General features: G+C 56.2%; 1 protein-coding gene across 1 annotated transcript; it reads right to left on the bottom strand.

The window, feature by feature from the left end:
• Positions 1–260: 260 nt before the first annotated feature.
• AMBP (alpha-1-microglobulin/bikunin precursor) lies at positions 261–5,965 on the bottom strand. Its single transcript, XM_064677330.1, has 10 exons — positions 5,762–5,965; positions 5,034–5,176; positions 4,700–4,776; positions 4,141–4,254; positions 3,416–3,517; positions 2,799–2,836; positions 1,928–2,006; positions 1,672–1,839; positions 1,359–1,535; positions 261–406 (listed from the first exon to the last, which is right to left on the bottom strand). Exons 1-10 carry the CDS (start codon positions 5,873–5,875, stop codon positions 375–377), a joined length of 1,044 nt encoding a protein of 347 aa, XP_064533400.1. The 5' UTR covers positions 5,876–5,965; the 3' UTR covers positions 261–374.
• Positions 5,966–18,102: the final 12,137 nt, after the last annotated feature.

Below are 18,102 nucleotides of genomic sequence, written 5' to 3'. Positions count from 1 at the left end.
GCTCACCCCCATTCCCTGGGAAAGGGGGGGCTGAACCCCCTCCAGCAGGACCCCCTGAGCCTCTCAGTGCCCCAGTTGGCCACCCCAGTCCTGTGTGTGCAGGGGGCAGCAGGCTGAGGAAGGGTCAGAGACTCAGTGGGAGCACCCAGCAACCCCACAAAGGTGGGGACACCCCACCAGGGAGGCCAGAGAGGACCTGCACTGCATCCCCTGCCCCTCCTACTCTGCTCCCCACCAGCTCGAGAATGGACACGGGGCTCTTTGATCACATTAGAGACATTTACTGCTGGAGGCATCTCCTGTGCTGCTGGCAGCTGGCAGTGCTGTCCCGTGGGACGCCAGTGCTGGGTCCCAGCCCCTTGTCCTCCGCCTGCTCAGTTTGACAGGTGCAGAAACTCCTCATCCTCTGCAAACAGAGAGACACACCAGATGATGGACAGACCCCTCCTCGCCCTGTGGTCAGACGGTGATGGATCTGCTTCCCGTTTGTCCCTGCCAGCAGTGAAGGGGGGCAGCAGTGGAGACCCTCCATACACAGCCGTGCTATCCTGGGATGTCACCTTATGTCCCACGACCCGCCATGGTGGCATTAATGCACTTCATATTGCTGACAGGGATAATAAAAGATTGTTTCTGTCCTAAGACATGTTACTCAGGCTCCAGCTCCCATCCCCAGGATCACAGATGGTCCCCAGCTCCTGTATGCTGGAAGCAGGCTTGCTCTGGGTAGAGTGTGCTGAAAGACCCCTCAGTCCCCCCGCTCTGAGGGAAGATTTCCTCTGCCACGCTCCTGACAACCTGCTTGTCACTTCACCCGAGGGCTGAGGGGTGCCCATTGTGCCTCCCGAGGAGGCTCAGGATGGAACCCCCTGTGCTGAGCTGGGGGGTCTGGCAGGTGTCACACAGAAGATATATCCCTAACAGGGACCCTGGTTTGATCCTTATTTGGTGTCAGGGTCTCTGGAACCCCCCCAGTCTTTCAGTCCAGGGGCTTTTGCCTGTGCTCCCCATTGCACCTCAGCCTGCTTGGGGCCCTTCCCCCTTTCATCAAGACCATTCTGAAGTTCAGTCATGGCTTCAGCACATCTGCAGCCTGTCCAGCCCTCCTGTGCCATACCGTCTGTGGGTTAATGGCCATATTCCCAACACAGCGCAAAACCGTCACATTCCCATCGTGGACTTGCGACAAAGTCCAGGCCCATGATAGACCCAATCCTGGACCCATCCAGGCCCAGTACCGACCCATCCCAGAGCCAGGACAGCCCTACACCCACACTAGGCAGACCTAGGAGGTGGTGTAAGGCTGCTGCCACGGCTTCCCTGGCACAAGGATGGGCAGTGGGGGGCTAGGGGGGTACCTGCCAATGGAGGAGCCCCACAGTACTCCTTGCACTCCTTCTCCGAGTAGAACTGGTTCCCGTTGCCCTTGCAGCCCCCATAGCTGAAGGTGATGCACTTGCCCTGGGCGGCGTCGAAGGCCCAGCGCGTCACCAGTGCCTTGCAGGGACCTGGCATGATGGGCAGCCTGCAGGCAGCTGTGGGACAGGGCTGTGTGAGGTTCAGGGGCCCCCACACCTCCCACATGGATGCGGGACACATGCTCAGATCTCCTCTGATGGGATCCACCTCCCGTGCCCTGGCCTGGCCAGGACTGTCCCGGCGGCTGCTCACCCTCGGTCCGGCAGGCCTGCAGGCACTCTTTCTCTGAGTAGAAGTTGTTGCCGTTGCCCAGACAGCCTCCGTAGAGGAAGGTTTCACAGGCCATGGAGGAGGAGTTGTAGAAGAAGCGGGAGAGCATCCCGCTGCAGGGCCCGGGGTCCCGGCCCAGCCGGCATGAGTCTGCGGAGCAGCACAGCCCGGGCTGTCACAGGCAGATGAGGGGCAGGGCAGTGGGGTCCCGACGCAGCCCCCCTCCCCTGGGACCTACCTTCCTTGTTGCCAATGTAAGGGGGCAGGGGTCCTGCGGCTGAGCCCTCCTCGGGGGGCAGGACTGCTCTCCGTGCCCTCTGCACCAGGAAGGAAGCACAGGGCTGCCATCAGCCTATAGGACCCTGCTGCCCACCCCATTGCCCCTGGAGTGGAGCTATGGAGGCTCCAACCCTCCCTCAGTTCTCTCAGCACTGATCTTGATCATTGATCTTCGGTCTGCAGGCTGTGATCCCTCCACACCTCATGATCCTGTGCTCATCCTGGGTGGGAACCATGATCATGGGTTGTGGATGAAGACAACTGAAGTACCCCAGTCATGCCCTGTGCTGGGGATGTGTCTCCATGGTGTGTAACCTGCTCTCAAGTCAGCTGGGTTGTTTCTCCTGTGAAAGTCCCATCCCCTCTGGAAAATCTTTCAAAACTCAACCCTGTGAGACTGGGAGGTGCTGACTGATGGCTGCTGAAGGACCAGTGGGGTGCTGAGCCTCCCCATCCCCAGAGAAGGGGCCTACAGCTGGGACACTCATAGGCAGTCAAGGAGCAAGGAGACACCAGCAACCTTCATGCCATGGAAAAAATCAGAGTAGGAAAAGGCTATTGCCTTCTTCTTGGAAATGAGTCCTAGTGCCCTCCTGGCCCCCAGGGCCCTCACCCTGCAGCCTGCACCTGCCTGTGCCCCCATCCTTGCAGGCAAAGCCCATCAGCAGAGATGGAAGAGCAGCTCCCAGGGTGGTCAGTGGAGCAGCTGCCCAAACAACATGTCCTACCCACAGAGCCTCTCTCTGGACACCAGGTCTCCAGTGAGTTTGGCTTGGGAGGAATGTCCTCAGCTTTGATCCACTTCAGGAGGTCCCAGCTGTGCCACTCACCTGGGGAGCACTTCCAGTCTCCTGAGGAACACATTCACCTGGCCCAGATGCAGAAGAGAAGATCAGCAGTGTGAGAGGAGAGGCGTCCTCATCTCACCAAGTACTGCGCCATGCCCATGCAGGACCCCGGGGAAGGGGACACCCTCCCAGTTTTCTTCCCCTCTTTCTGCTTTTCACTGCCCTCTCACAGAAGCACCACCTTAAAATCCCCACACCTCACTGCATCTCCCTAAAATCGCCCAGCCCCCATTCATCCCCCTGAAATCCCCACATCCCCCTGCATCATGCCAGCCCCTTCTGAGCCCCAGGCTGAGCAAGGAGCCCCTCAGGTGCTGGGAGCACCCAGCCATGAGGACGAGTTGTGAGTGTCCCTGGGTGTCCCATGCCCTTGTCCCAGCACAGTGATGTGGGTGCATTGATCTGACAGCCCTTTGACTAGAAGCTGGTGCAATCCTGACTGATGCATGGCCTTATTTCCTTTCCATCCCATGCTACCAAAGCCCTTGTCTCTCCTTCCTCCCTCCTGACTATCCGCCATCTCCCCAGCCTGGCAAACCAAGGAGGAGCAGCCAGAGTGCTCCAGTAACAGGAGAGGCACATGCTCCGTGGGAGCTTACCTCTGTTGGCCAGGATGAAGATGGAATCCATGGGAATGCCTGTCTCCAGAGCCAGCTGCTGGAAAGACTCAATGAGGTCCTGCCTCAGCTCTGGACTCCTCCCTGAGAAAGAGAATGGGCTGTGACCAGGGTGGGTGTGGGAGGGGGTCTGTCCCCAACCAGCCACTGCCTCATAGAGCTCAGGTAGCTGCAGGCAGGTCCAATACCAGCCTCCTGGTCCTTGCCAACATAGAATCAGGGAATCAAAGATCATCGAGTCCAACCATTGACCCAGCACTGCCAGGTCCACCACTAAACCATGTCCCTAAGCACCGCATCTACACGTTTTTTGAACACATCCTGAGACATCCAGAACACATCCAGATTCCATCACTTCCTTGGGCAACCTGTTGTTCCTAACCAGCCTTGACTAAGGCCTTGGACAAAGTGGCTTTAATGGTTCTTAATCATGGAAAACAGCATCTCCTGCCACTTCAGGGCCTGGATTTCCTCCAAGCAAATATCACCACCTTCATCCTAAACCCCATGCTGGTTTGGATGTTCTTTGCCTGATGTGGCTTTGACAGAGCCATGAGACTCCACCTCTGCCCTGCCAAAGGTGAGCTGTTCCAAGGCACCACTTCCAAAATCCACGGTCAAGTCCCTCAAGGCCAAGGGAGCTGAGAGACCCTTACGTGGTGTTTCTGAGCTGTGCTGGCACAACCCAGAGCCATGGTCAGACGTACCATACAGCTTCAGGGTGGTGCTTGGGCCAAAACTGCTTTTCTTCTTCATCAGGATGACAGCATATTCTTCATAATTGGTGCGGAGCACGTAGGACTGGATAGACACATCCCATTCTGGGTGAGACAGAGACACAGGAGATGTCATTCCTGCCCCTCGGGGAGAGATGGAGCAGTGTAGGACAGCGCCAGATCTAGGGGCTGAAATCAGGCACCTAATTAAAGAAAACATGATTTTTGGGAAGCAAATTCATAGAATCATGACTTCCTTTAGGCTCACCAGGCTCTCAGCTGAGGGAATTGTAAACCAAGGGCTGCAGACAAATGAAATGCCACCAATGCTCCTGAAGTGTGGCTGGTGGGAGCCTGCCCCAGCCTGTGACCCTGGAGACAGGAGCGACCTGCTAGAACATCTCGTCATCCTCTGCCTATGCAGGAACATTTTTGAAACAGCCCTTTCCCCTGATTTTACTCCAGACTTTAACTAGAAATGACCAAAACTGCGGAATGGCCTCTGAGTCCTGCTCTCCCCATCACCCAGCTGTGCCACAGCCCAACTCACTGGGGTTGTAGTAGGTGTATTTGCCAGGGGTACTGGTTTTCTGGTACTCTCCCGAGACTTTTGTGCAGTCACCTTGCCTAGAGGGAGGAAGAAAACAATCAGCTACTTGGAGTGATCATTTCCCCTGGTTATAGCATGAAAATCATGTCTTGGGCGCCAAGGCCATGGCACAGGACCCCCAAAATCGCCCTGCCTGAGGCATGGGATGTTTGCACCCAATCCATTCCCTCCTCAGGGCTGCCAGACAGAGCAAGTAACCCCTCGTGTCCTGTCCCAGCACTCCTGGGTAGGGTGGGTCTGGAGGAAGCTCAACACCCCCAGCAATGCCCCATACCGCAGCCTGGTGCTGGCAGTGCTGATCTGATCGGTGCTGGGGCCGGGGCCCAGCACCAATGTGCCCATGCTGAACTTCTCCTTGTAGTTCTTCATCCACGTGCAGGTCGTGCCAATGGCGATGTCGTACCACTTCCCGTACATCTGTGGGGAGTAGCGAGGGAAGTATACACCATGAGCGCTCTTTGCCCACGTGAGACACCTGGTTTTCTGCAGAGCTGAAATATTCATGGCCCAGAGAGAAACTGGAAGATGATGATGCAGGGTGCAGAGGCCAGAGCTGCTTCAGGACTTGGGAAGCAGATCACCACTGAGCAGGATTTTCCCGGGTTCCCTGACTACCAGGCAAAGCTGGAGGCATCAGGCTGCCATCCCCATATGTGTACCAGTGGAACCCAGACCCAGGCACACATTTGGGGCTATGTGAAGCCTGGCAGGGGACAGGGCTGGCTGTGAGGAATCTCCCAGGGAGCCTGCATCCCACAGAAACCCCACAGATATCCCATGAGAACCATCTGAACTGGCATTTAGACTGCAGACACCCTGCCTGGGTGTTTGCCAGGATGAGGCCACCCCAAAGGCTGGCATCCTCTGACTGGCACCCAGGGAGTGCCATGCTGCCAATGCCTGTCCCATAGGCATTATTGCCCTTCTCTCTGGAGGAAAATGAAATCAAGTTTGCCCCATTCCTTTTGCCCCCAGAACTAAGGGACCACAAGCTGCCATTACCCGCTCAGCCTCAAAATTCTCCTGCACTTGGATATCCTCATCCTGGTCTCCGATGGGGGTTCCGCTGGCCACGACAAAGAGGAGGAGGAGGGAAGGGAGCCTCCAAATAATCATGGCTGGTGACTTCAGAGTGCTGCTGAGCCCCAGTGTGTCGGTGGGATCCTGGACTCTGTGCTGTCCGCACTGCGCAGCAGTGTGACCTTCAGCCCAGGGCCAGCGGGGCCGGCCAGCCTGCGGGGGGGCTGCCGGGGGAGGGAGGGTGTACGGCCTGGATGGGCATCACCACTGCCCTCGGTGGTGGTGGGGATTTGTAGGGAGCTGGTATGGGGTGTGGGAGGGGAGATGGGCACCCTCCCGCCATGCCAGGCCGAGCTCCTCACCCTTCCCTGTTTCTACACCCCTACTGTGGCCAGGAGCTGTCTGACCCTTTATTCTACCTTGGGATTCATATTCCTGCTCTGGCATCCTACAGAGAGCCCTGATGACACCCCGAGCCCCAACAGACCAGCCTGACCCCATGCAAAGGAGAGAACCGAAGGGTCCCCAGGGCTTGCCTCAGGCTGCCTAATCCTGACCAGTGTCTATAGGGAACAGAGCCTGAGTTGCCTGCTCCCTTTCTGGACCCCCTTCCAGGCAGTCCCAGCATCCTGGATCTGGCTATGTGTCACCCAAACCCACAGCTGAGTGTCCCTGGGCCTAGAGGAGCTGGAAGCACTGGGCACACCATCTTTCCCAGCACTGTTTGCCTTCGTGGGATGATTAACTGAAACCAAACAGCCCGAGGGAAACTGCAAACAGAGCAAAGGGCAGGAGCTCCTCTCCAGACGGCCACAGTCCCAATATTTGTGGAGAAGGGCCTGAGCCGACAGTACGTCAGGAGTCGGCCTGACCTTCACCCTCCGTCCGCCCTCAGTCACTGACGGGCCCTTGGATAAGGACCAGCGGGTGCTGGTGCCCGGGCACGGGGCCCGCGGGGTGGCAGTGCTCCGGGCAGGGACAGCCTGGACTCTCTGCACACATGTCTCCGTGCCACATCCGCGGTGTGCCAGGAGACTGGGGGAGATGTGGACGTGCGGCACAGACGCCTCTGGTAGCCCACCCTCATCCCATCCCATCTGCTCTCTCCGGAGGAGCATCCCCGGCGCAGCAGCAGCCCTGGGCTTCAGCCCCCGAACCGGGGGTCCTTCCTCGGGGTCCCGCTCGGGGTCCCCTCTGCCTCGGCCCTTCCAGCGCTAGGTGGCAGCCGGCGGTAAGGAATGACAGCCCCGCTCCCATTCCCGTCCTCTCTCCGGTCCCGGCCCCGCTCCCATTCTCGCTGTGCCCCGCCGCCATCCCCGCTCCGGCCCCGCTGCAGCCCCGGGCGGGCGGAGGGTCCCGCTGTGCCCCCTCTGTGGCCCTTCCTGTGATCCGGGCAGTGATGGGCATCGGGGAAGGCTGTACTTCGAGGGGACTTATAAAAGAGAGAGAGAGTAATTTTTTACACTGGCAGAGAGTGATAGGAGAAGGGGAAACTATTTTAAACTAGAACAGGAGAGATTTAGGTTAGATATTAGGAAAAAATTCTTCCCTGTGAGGGTGATGAGGCCCTCACACAGGTTGCCCAGAGAAGCTGTGGCTGCCCCGTCCCTGGAAGTGTCCAAGGCCAGGATGGATGGGACTTGGAGCAACCTGGGCTAGTGGAAGGTGTCCCTGCCCATGGCAGAGGGGTGGAACAAGGCGGTCTTTAAGATCCTTCCAACCTAAACTGGTCTGTGATTCTATGGCAGGGACAGGCAGCAATGAGAAGTGGAAACTGGCCCTGGAATCACTGTTGGTGCCTGCAATGTGGCCAGAGCCATATGCTATCCCAGGGCAGCCGACAGGGAACAGGCAGCAGTCAGTAAAGCAGGACCAGCTGTCCACATGCTGCCTGCACAGGTAACTGGCCTTCCCGTGGCTCTTGTGCACAGAAATGCCCTATGGGGGTAAATGTGCCCTAGCAGCAATGGACCCAGGTGTGAACAACACAGGACACACTCCTACATATCCTCTTTGGGGACCAGTCTGCCTTACTGGGATCACAAGTGCCTGATGCTGGAACTTGGCAGGGGAGGGAGGAGGATGTGTGACCCCGGCATGTGCTGTCCTTCTGTGGCTGCTGCTCTGTTCCTCTCCTCTCTTGCTGGTGCTGAGGGGAGCAGAGGGAGCTGCTCCCTTCCCAAGGACCACAGCTGGGGAAGCTGCAGGCCTGGGCACAGCCAGCCTGCTCCTCTCCTCTTCCATACACATGAATACAGTGTGTGCTGTGACCACAGGCCCATGGGCACTGTCCTTGCTGGGAAGCCTGGGAGCTGCTGCACTGGCTGCAAATCTCAGCCCATGCCCATTGCCCATGCTGATAAGGGACAGGGAAGTGGTGCAGCCCCCCAGCTCCTTGTTCACTCCCTAAAGCATACTCATCATCCTCATCCCTGACACTGTGGCTGCATTCATGCCAGCATCACTGAACTGCTGCTTTCACAGGGACTGGGGTGGAGAAATGCCCCAGAGCACAGCACTGTGATGGAGCCTTTGCAAGGGCATGGCTCCAGGGAGGGGTCTGCTGGGACGCTGGGGTCCAGGACCCTGGGCTTTGTGGTTCCATGCCTGACAACTCCAGGGAGAAGCAGATAGAACAGACAGATCTGGGTGCTCAAGGAGGGATGTTCCTGTGGTTTATTCTGGCAGGAAGATGGGGCAGCAGGGTCCTGGAGGAAGCCTGTGGGGTGTGAGCAGCTGCCAGGAAGTTTAAAAAGTTCAGAAAATTCTTTTGTTTCAGATCAATTTGGACATAAACCAAAGGTAGGGAGAAACCACCAGAAAATTCCTGCAGACCAAATTTCCCCTGACCGCATCAGCACCAAGAGGCTCCAGCCCCAGCAGCTTCATGGGGTCACAATGGGGCTGGCACAGGGACAGGAGGGGCAGCAGAACCTGAGGGGATACCAGGTGCCCCAAGGCTCCATACCCAGCCCTGGGGCTGGTGGCACATCAGGCACACACCTACAGAGGTGAGGACCACCAGGACTTGATGTCCAACAGTGGGAAAAGGAGATGCAACTTATTCACACAGGCCTGACCTTCCTCCTCTCCCACTCCCCACCAGCTGGATTATGGGTCAGAGGAGACATTCCTGCTCAGTCCTTTCAGTCTCCTGCTATGAACTTGTTGTCCACGAGCTGGGGCAGTCCCTACCTGAACCTGTCAGTGTTTCCTGTCTCCTTTCCCTCCACAGCAGCATGCCCTAGACTTTCAAACCTGCTATGTAAAGAAGTTTGACATTTTTTGCTGCTTTAAACGTGTAAGCTCTCCATACTCCAAGGATTGCTCGAATGCTGCAATTTCATGCTCACCTTGTTCACCTTCATGATTTAGCCTCCCTGGGTCTTCCCGTCTCCAAACAGGGGAGTCTCAGTCTTTCTAGTCCGCTCTCATCTTGGTTATTGCAGAGCAGGTCCAAAGAAAGTCAACTCCTCTGTCTCCTTCTCGAGATCCCAGAACACAGTGCCCAACCTGAGGGGTCACCAACTTTCCATCTTGTTCCTACTTTCCATCTTGTTCCCACTTTCCATCTTGTTCCTAACATCCTCCTTGATCACACAGCTTTTTTGGTGATTTTTATGGCTGCTGGTGCTTCCTATTAACAGTTCTCTGAAATCATCAGTCAGTGATGGCTCCCAGCCCTCCTCCTGAGTTACCACCTTTCCCGAGCTCCAGGCTGATGCCCCTCTAATCTCTTCTCCCTTCCAGCATCCCCTTCATTCCTTGACACCAAAGCTCACCTGCTCCCTCTTTGCCCTTTGGTTTTGTGAAGTCCCTCTGGAACTCCCTGTCATCAGCACAGCCTTCAGCCATCCAGAGGGCTTGGTGTCACCCCTGAACTTGAAGATTTTTTGTTCACTCCCTTCTCCTGGGCATGGATGAAAATGTCAAATATAAAACCGATTCCAGGGCTGGTCCCTGGGGCCTCCACTGCTGACTATCTTCCACCCTCAAGACCTCTACATGTTGCTTCTGATCCTTCAACCACCCTTCAGTTCATGGAAGAACCTTTCTTCTGCTCCCACAGCAAGTTTTTTCCTTTAATAGCCTTTAGTGTGGTGCCTCATCAGAAGCTTTCTGAGAGTCCAGAGAGATAATATCCTCTGGATCCTCTGTATTTGAGGCAGGGTTCCTCTTTGCAGAAGCCTTGCCAGCTTCCTCAGCTCTGTGTTCAGCCCCATGCTAAGCAGTCCCATATAGGCTGTGTAATCAGAATTTTCATTTGTTAGCTCCCAGCACCCCATTTCCACAGCTGAGAGCTTCCCTGTCCACCAGCCCCTGCCCAGCTGTGAGGAGCGGTCCCACTCACAGCCAGCACTGCCGCTGTTTTACATGGAGGTTCTTCTCACACATGAACAAACACCATGTGCAAACCATGAGCAAACAACACGGTTCAGGCTGGAAGGGGCAACTGGAGAACATCCAGTCCAACCTCCATGCTCAAGCGGGGTTCCCTAGAGCAGTCATTCAGGACTGCATCCAGATGGGTTTTGAGTACCTCCTGAAGGGAGGCTCCACAACCTGACACACTGATGGGCAGTTTGTCCTGTCCATCTGGGGCTTCCTCTAGATTTACTTCAAATTTTCCAGCTCCTCTGAGCAACCTGCTGCAGCACATGTGCCAGGCCAGGGGATGTCCCCACTACCATTGGCCAACAGGTTCTTCATGGGGCCTCATCTCCCTGAAGGTCCCATTACTCTCTGGGAATCCCTCAGCTCCTGGTTGACTTTCTGCCTTTGAGGGTTTAAGGGCATCACAGAATGTCTTGAGTTGGATGGGACCCACAAGGATCATTGAGTCCAACTCCTGGCCTTCCACAGAACACCCCCGAGAATGTTCTTCAACCATCTATAGCACCTTTTCCAGGGTGTTCTTCACATCTGTTTTGAGCTTTTCATTCTCACACTTCCAGCAGAACTGACGTGTTTTGTGGACTTTCCCATTCTCTCCTATACAAGCTTTCTGTTTCTGAAACGCTGGTGTTTTCCACAGTCACTTGTTAACTCTCCCAACGAACCAGGAAAGGGTTGTGGAACCACCTAAGCTGCTTTTTGAGTTGGGGTATATGTTTTACTCAGGTTTTCACACCCTACTTAACACCCTTCAGATTATGTTTAAGATCTTGAGTTTTGTGATATCTTAGATAATATGCCCCATTTCAACATAGCTCCCTTTCCTGAATTTATTAGGAATTTATACCTGGCTCTCTCATCTCACTGCAGCATTAAGCCAGGCAGTGCTATGGGGTCATTCCCCCAGACCTCTTCAGCCTGTCCCAAGCACTCCAGATTTGGCCCAGATCAGCACCTTTGTGGCTTGTAGTTTGTGGGTTGTAGCTTTCATCACTCCCAGAGGCTTCATTGGCTGTCCCCACAGCCCATGTCTGCATCTTGTGTTGACAAAGCTGGTCTGTGCATGGGGGGAGTGATCTCACAGATCCACTTACTGAGCTCTCACCTTCTCTGCTCTCAGTGTTTCCAGATAACTTACTGTTCTCGTAGTGAGCAGTCTGAATTTTACATTTTTATTAGGAGACCCTGGGATTTTCACCTGCAAAAATGTCTTCGCTTACTTTTTCCTACAGTGATTCACTCTATACACTCCCCCTCCTAACCATCCCCCTCCTCTGTCACTCCTACCAAGCTGGTACCCAGGGCATCAGTGTACCTCAATGGTTACCATGCCTTGTCTCTTTGTCCTGGTGTCCAATGCTATCACTTGCTGCCAAGCTTCCCATTGCCTCTTGTGCTCTCAGCACTGATGTGGAAGTGTTTTCAGTTCTGCCTTTGCCTCTGGGCCAACCTCTGGCATCATCAGGGCTCACACCCTTCTTCTCTGCTTCATGTCCCTCTCCAAACCCTCTGAACATCCAGGGCTCAGGTTGTGTCCCAGACAACTCACTGTGATGATTCTCCCAGTTGAGCCTGCCCAGGGAATGTCTCTGTTGGCATTTGATCAGGATCAGGTTAATGGTTTTGAAATAGCACTTATGGCTTTAAAATAACAGGTGCCAGGAAGGAGCTGAGGCTGCAGGTGCATGGGCTGGCTTCGTGTCCCACCACCCCTCTGCCCAGGAACAGCATGGGGTGCTTGTGCTCTGCAGTGTGCGTTCTTTCTATGCTCCACAAACCTGTCACCTACTCCTCCTCCTTCTCCTCCTCCTCTCCTCTGCCCACTGGGTGCTCCTTACCTTAGGGCCTCTGCTCCTACCCTGAGGCTTTTAAGTTTTCTCATCCCAGTGATGGCAGAGAGAAGTCTCTGGGCTTGTGTTGAGGGTGAACACCCCGCAGCACTGCTGGAACTTGTCAGGAGACCTGTTGGAGGCTTGGTTCATGCTCAGGAGACATCTCCCCTGCTTCAGACACTGGCTGGTGTGCCAGGTACTCCCTGTACCTCCTTGCTCTGGGCTTGCCAGCCCTGTGGCAGCAAAGAGGGTAGGCTGGAATGGTGGATCAGGGTAGGTGAGGTGAAGTGACAGGCTGAGAGACTTCAGGTTGGTCAGCCTGGAGAAGGCTCCAGGGAGACCTTAGAGCCCCTTCCAGTGCCTACAGGGGCTCCAGGAGAGCTGGAGAGGAACTTGGGACAAGTGAGGGAGGGACAGGACACAGGGAATGGCTTCCAGTGCCAGAGGGCAGGATTAGATGGAATATTGAGAAGAAATTCTTCCCTGTGAGGGGGGTGAGGCCTTGGCACAGGTTGCCCAGCTGTGGCTGTAGCTGCCCCATCCCTGGAAGTGTCCAAGGCCAGGTTGGATGGGGCTTGGAGCAACCACTGGGCTAGTGGAAGGTGTCCCTGCCCATGGCAAGGGGGTGGAATGAGATGAGCTTTAAGGTCTCTCCCAACCCTATGACTTGCAAGGGGTTTGCATGTTTATCAGGGAAACCTCAGAAGATGCTGCCTTGTGTTCCATGGACCACAGAGTGTTTGAGAGCCCATCTCTGGTGCTCTTCATAAAGAACAGTTGACTGTTCAGTGAAGGGCAGAGCAAAGAGAGACAATGCTGGATTGGGGAGGGAAGTGCTACCCAAATCTGGGGGCTGCAACAGGCATAAATCACCCCAAGCTCACTGGAGGCCTGGGAGAGGATGCACAGGTGTCCCTGATGGAGGCAGGATGAGACTGGCTCCATCTGTGGCCCAGGCACTTGTGTCCTCTCTCAGCATGTCCCCTGGCACTCACCACCCCTCAGAGCTGGAGGGAAGCTGCCAACCTGCTGCTGCAGCACTGCTGGGCTGCTGAGGGGTGGCAATGGCCCGTGGTGGCCTGTGTCTCAAGACTGGTGCTCAGCCACATCTGGCTGTATGGGACAGCAAGAAGGATGGATGGTAGAGTGGGAGGGCAGCTGGGGTAGCTGTTCACCAGAGCCCTGAGGCTGCACAGGTGTTCTCCTGGACATTCCTGGGGATGGCTGCATGGGCGCAGAGGTGGAACCATCCACCTGACCGGGGTGGCACTTGGAGTAGCATCTCAAAGGGGAGGTGGCACAGCTGTATGTCCATCTGGGAGGTGTGTTTGCACCCTTGGGTTGGGTGTCAATGTGACACTGGTGCCCCATGTGGGTGCGTGTGCTCTGAGCTGCCTGATCGCTCTGTCTCCAGCCAGAAGCATCACCCAGGCACCTCGATGCCCAGAGATGTGAGGACACCCGTCCATCTACCTACACGTGTCTGTCTGCACAGCTCCTTCCTCTGCCTGGCCGCCGGCTCTGGGGCTACCCCCTCCACACCAACACACCGGGAACTCTTCCCATGCGTGCCGGGGGCCGATGCCACCGTGTTGCCATCGCAGTGCTCGCCCCGTCCCCGAGCCGTCCGCTGCTCGGGCTGCCCAGCCGTACAGATGCCTCCTCTGCCGCACCGGGTCGCAGCCTCCACCCTCACGAGCGGCTGCTTTTTTTGTCCCTTCTCGCTGCGGGTCGCGCTCTACCCCGTCCCTCCCGCCCCTCCGCCGCCCGCGCCCCCCGGCGCAGCCCCCACCGGAGCCAGCCACACACACAAGTGAACTTTTCTGCGTTTTCCAGCAATTAAAAAGAATAAAGCAACAGTTGTCTCCAGGCAGGGCATGGATCCTGGTGACCCTGATTTTCTGTGTGGCTGGGCAGGGTGAATGGGGCTATTGAGATCCCGATGACTGGCATCTCCACTCCAGGATTGTCTCCCCTTCCAAGTCCCCCTCCCCTCACTCTCCTCCTCCCTACCCTCCTCCTCGCTTTTAATTTCCTTCCTGCAGAGAGCTGCTCATCTCCTTCCCATTGGCCAAAGGCCTGAAAGGGAATGGAGGAGACAAGGGAAGGATTAAAGACGCTCTGCTTAGGAGCAGGCAGCCTGAATACAAGATGCACCGGCTGGGAAAGAATGGGGGCTTAGTGGGGCACCAGATCAGACCCGCCTCCGCAGCATTCAGCCCGACCTGCATTCCTGCATTGCTAAGCAGGGACCTTGCTCCCCGGCCAACCCCTCGAAGGGATGCCCCGGACCTCTGTCCCACCTGCTGCTGCAGGTAGACCTGCCCAGGATGGTCCCACTACACTGCAACCCCTCAGGATGCAGCCACAATGGAGGACAGCAGCGCTACAGTGCTTGCAGGTCCCCTGGGTTAGCCTGTCCAGTCCAGGACACAATGCCCCCAGCCAGCCCCACGAGGATGAAGAGGCAGCTGGGGCATCCCTTGGACCAGTCTGGGAGCGATGTGGGGCTTTTCGTGTTCCCAGCCCTCAACCCAGCAGAGCTATGGGCCTCATCCTGCAAGGTTGGAGGTGTCAGAGCTCAGAGGAGGCTGGAGCCTGCAGCAGGGTTGGACCTGTGAGCCCCAGGGAAGGGCTGGGGCACTTCCAGCCACCACCTTGGTGGCAGGGATGGTGGTGCTCCACTGCTCATTAACCATGTCATCTCACGGGACCCCTCAAAAATCCACAGTGTCCTCCGCCCTTCTCAGCACCTCCTTGGGCCACGCAGTTAGGGGTGCAAACGGGGCTTGGTGCCTTGCATTCCTTCCTCCCACTGACCCTTCCACCCTTGGTCACGCTGGGAATGAGGAGTCCCCAAGGGCAATGATGGGCAATGGCTGTCTATCACTGACCCATGGGGAGACCCCTGGGGAGTAACACAGGAGCAGGACTTGGCATTGGCAGCATCTGGCTCTTTCCATGTCTTTCCATGCCAGGTCAACTGTCCACATCTCACCTCAGGTGATGGGCAGGTAGAAGTGAGTGCCCTGGTCAGGCCAGTGCAGGATGGGTGCCCAATGTCTGCCCAAGGGCACTCCCTTGCCAGGGCAAGATCCCTCCACAGAAACTGGAGCAGCATAACCCGCTCGCTGTTACTGGCATGCTGGGTCAATCTGTAGTGTTTGCTCACACAAGTTCCTCACTGTAGGGACCTTCTCTATGAATTGGGAATCTGAGGCTGAGACTAGTTTCCTTCACAGGACAGGGAGAGGTTGTTCTCAGAAACATCTCTGGGTTCCTGCTGACATTCACTCTAGAGAGCTGATTTCTGTGGTGGAGCTGGGAAAGGTCCCAGAGTGAACAACACTCTCACCAGTCTGAGAAGCAGGTGGTCTGCAGTGGGGAGGGAGGATGGGGTAGATCAGCTGATCCTACAGCCCTGAAGCATCAGTTGTGAAGGCACCCCACGAACCCCACACTGTGAGGGAGCCATGGATCCCATGCAGGGACACACTCAGGGCACTGCACATGCAGCTGCGGGGTCCTGCACTGCAGGGACAGGGGTCTGATCTCCTGTATCCCATGTCCCATGTAGAGCTTAAGGTCATTTTAGGTTTTCTGAGAGTTGTCCGACCTCTCCCCATTTTCTGATCTAGATCTCTTGCTGACCTGGTCCCTCACCCACCCCAAAGCTGTGCAGCACCTGTAGTGGTCAGGATGGAGCCCTGGTGATCACATGAACATGAATGCAGGAGCTCAGGGTGGGATATGGCTGAGCACATGGAGGTGGCTTATCAGGCAGCCTGGATCACCTTCCAGACTCTTTATTTTACTGGTCCAGAGGAGGATTCAGGATTCAAAAGACAGCACCATGTGCCAGTTGAGATGCTTCAGTGCATCCAGGACACCTGGAATGGCCTCCAGACCCTGGAGCAGAGGCCAGGCAAGACACGCCAGGACAACTCAAGCAGCAAAAGGAGCTTAGGTGTAAGCGCAGCCATCCCCCCCTGCTTCCGCAGTGGAACCCAGAGGACAACTTAGATGGACACCCCAGGATCAGAGCTGAATCCCACCCCACTGACCAAGCTGTGCAGGCAGGGTCCCAGGAACTGCTGCTCCTGAGCACCATAAGTGACCATCACAGTCTCCATGGTCCAACTGTCATCACTCAGACAGCTTCAATCCTCACATGCTAAAAGCCATGACTTTAAAACATTTTTCAGTATCTGGTACTAAAAGCCCCATCTCCAGGAGTCCTGTGATTCCAGCAGAAATTTGGTCAAGAGAAGAACATGGAATCCTTCCTGCAGGTGGCCTCCATTTCCATCTCAGAAGGAAGAAGAAAATGCCTCCCTGTTTTTCCTCCAGAGAAGAGTCCCATCCTTTTGGGCATCCCACCACCAACCTCAGAAGTCAACATGGAACCCACTGCATGTCCACCTCCATCTCTTCCTCCTTGTCTCAGGGAACGAGATCTGAGGCCTTTGCACCAAAAAGCTACTCTGACGTTAGGGCAAAATAGGCAAAATGGGTAGAAAAGTTTGGCATGAGGGACTAAGGCAACCCGCCATGCTGGACAGGCACCAGCCGTGGTGAGGCAGCGATGGCAGTGACCCTCAGCTGTGTATGGCCCTGCAGGAGCACTGTCCCTTCTTACTCTTCACTGAGGCCAAGAGATCTGCCTTTGGGTTTTGCCCTGGGGAAATCTTCAAATGTGGGTGTCCCCGCTGCCCTACCATTGCCATAGCACTCCCCAGCATGGTCGAAGGGCAGGAAACATAGGGGGTCCCCACCTTGCTGCACCCCCAGACTCCCATGCAGCCCCCAGCAGCTGCCCATGCTGCCTGCAGGAACCAGGGGCTCCATCCCAGTAGAGAAGCCCAGGGGTCCCGTGTGGGGAAGAAACCTGGAACTCAGGGGAAAGGCAACCACTCTCTCTGTGCAATGCCAGGGGCTTTTGTCCTCCCTCCACCGAGCCGAGGGTCCAGAGCTGCGTGATTCCCAGTCCTGCAGGGATGGAGAGCCCTTCCCTCCGCCCAGCCGCAATGGAGAGGGACCGGGGCTTTCTCTTTAATGCAATGCTATGAATACTCAGGCTCTTTCTGCTCGCTGTTTAATGGATTTGAATGTGAAAAGGTGGTGGAATTGGAAAGAGGGGAAGAGAGGGGGGAGGCCAGGCCTCTTTGTTTGGGGATGCTGCTCCAGCCTTGGATTTATTTAGCATTTGGAGGGCTCTGGGGTCTTTCTCTCCTCCCCAGCCCTCCAAAGGCTCGATCCCTTTTCTGCCTCATGCTTATTAGCATAGCAGCTGCTTGGGAGAGGGGCTAGGCAGGAGAAAAGGATCGAGGCGTCCAGGAAATGAATAGGAGGGGGAAAAAAATAGCTTACAAGGACAGAGCCTTTGAATGAGGGGGAGCAGTGAGTGGAAAATGGGACGGGGGCGGCTCAGAGTTGTCACCGTAGCTGTGAATGTGAGCAGGGTGAAATGTGGGGACCTGGTGGGGATAGGCTCCCTGTCCAGGCGCTGTGCTGGGGGTCAAAGGCCTGATCCTGGCACTGTGCAGTGAGGCCAAGGCTGCCCTGTGCCCCACATCTAATGGGCACAGGCTGGGGGAGGGGTACTGAGCCAGCACCCCCTGTACCCACAGCCTTGGACCAGCCTGCATCCCTCTTGTTGCAGGGACTGGGGGTGCCCCAGCACCCTGAGGCTGAGGCTGGGGTCCCCCGTCTGTGACCTCCAAATAGAAGCATCTGGAGAGAGATCCTGGTAAGTGTCACAGCACCTGTCAGTTACCCAAAGGTTTTGGGCTGCTGGAAGACCTGACTCCTCTCAATGGGGCAGGCTGGGCATGGGATGGGCACCAGGGGAAGGGGAGCCTCCAGCTCCTCCACCTTCTCCTGGGAAAGCCCTCCAGCTACTGGGAGACTGAGTGTTTTAGGTGTAATTGAGGTAAATCAGGAGACCAGGGAGCTGCCACCCAGCTCCTGCCCCAGCTGGCAGAGTGATGACCACACTGAGACATCACAGTGAGAGCTCCCCAGGCACACTGGGGGGTGTGTGCAGAGGTCTTGTCCAGAGCAGGAAAACTGAGAGGTGGTTGGGCACATTTGGAG

This window comes from Pseudopipra pipra, chromosome 20 (genome assembly GCF_036250125.1).
Source record: "Pseudopipra pipra isolate bDixPip1 chromosome 20, bDixPip1.hap1, whole genome shotgun sequence".
NCBI lineage: Eukaryota > Metazoa > Chordata > Aves > Passeriformes > Pipridae > Pseudopipra > Pseudopipra pipra.
The sequence above is the reverse complement of the archived record's forward strand: the minus strand, read 5'-3'. Positions and strand labels throughout refer to the sequence as shown.

Bases quoted from the DNA above. Each gene is read 5' to 3' on its own strand.
- AMBP (XM_064677330.1), bottom strand. From the start codon at position 5,875: ATGATTATTTGGAGGCTCCCTTCCCTCCTCCTCCTCTTTGTCGTGGCC. The intron at 5,177-5,761 runs GTAATGGCAGCT...TACTCCCCACAG, and splicing joins AGAATTTTGAGGCTGAGCGG to ATGTACGGGAAGTGGTACGA. The intron at 1,840-1,927 runs GTAGGTCCCAGG...GCTGCTCCGCAG, and splicing joins TTACATTGGCAACAAGGAAG to ACTCATGCCGGCTGGGCCGG.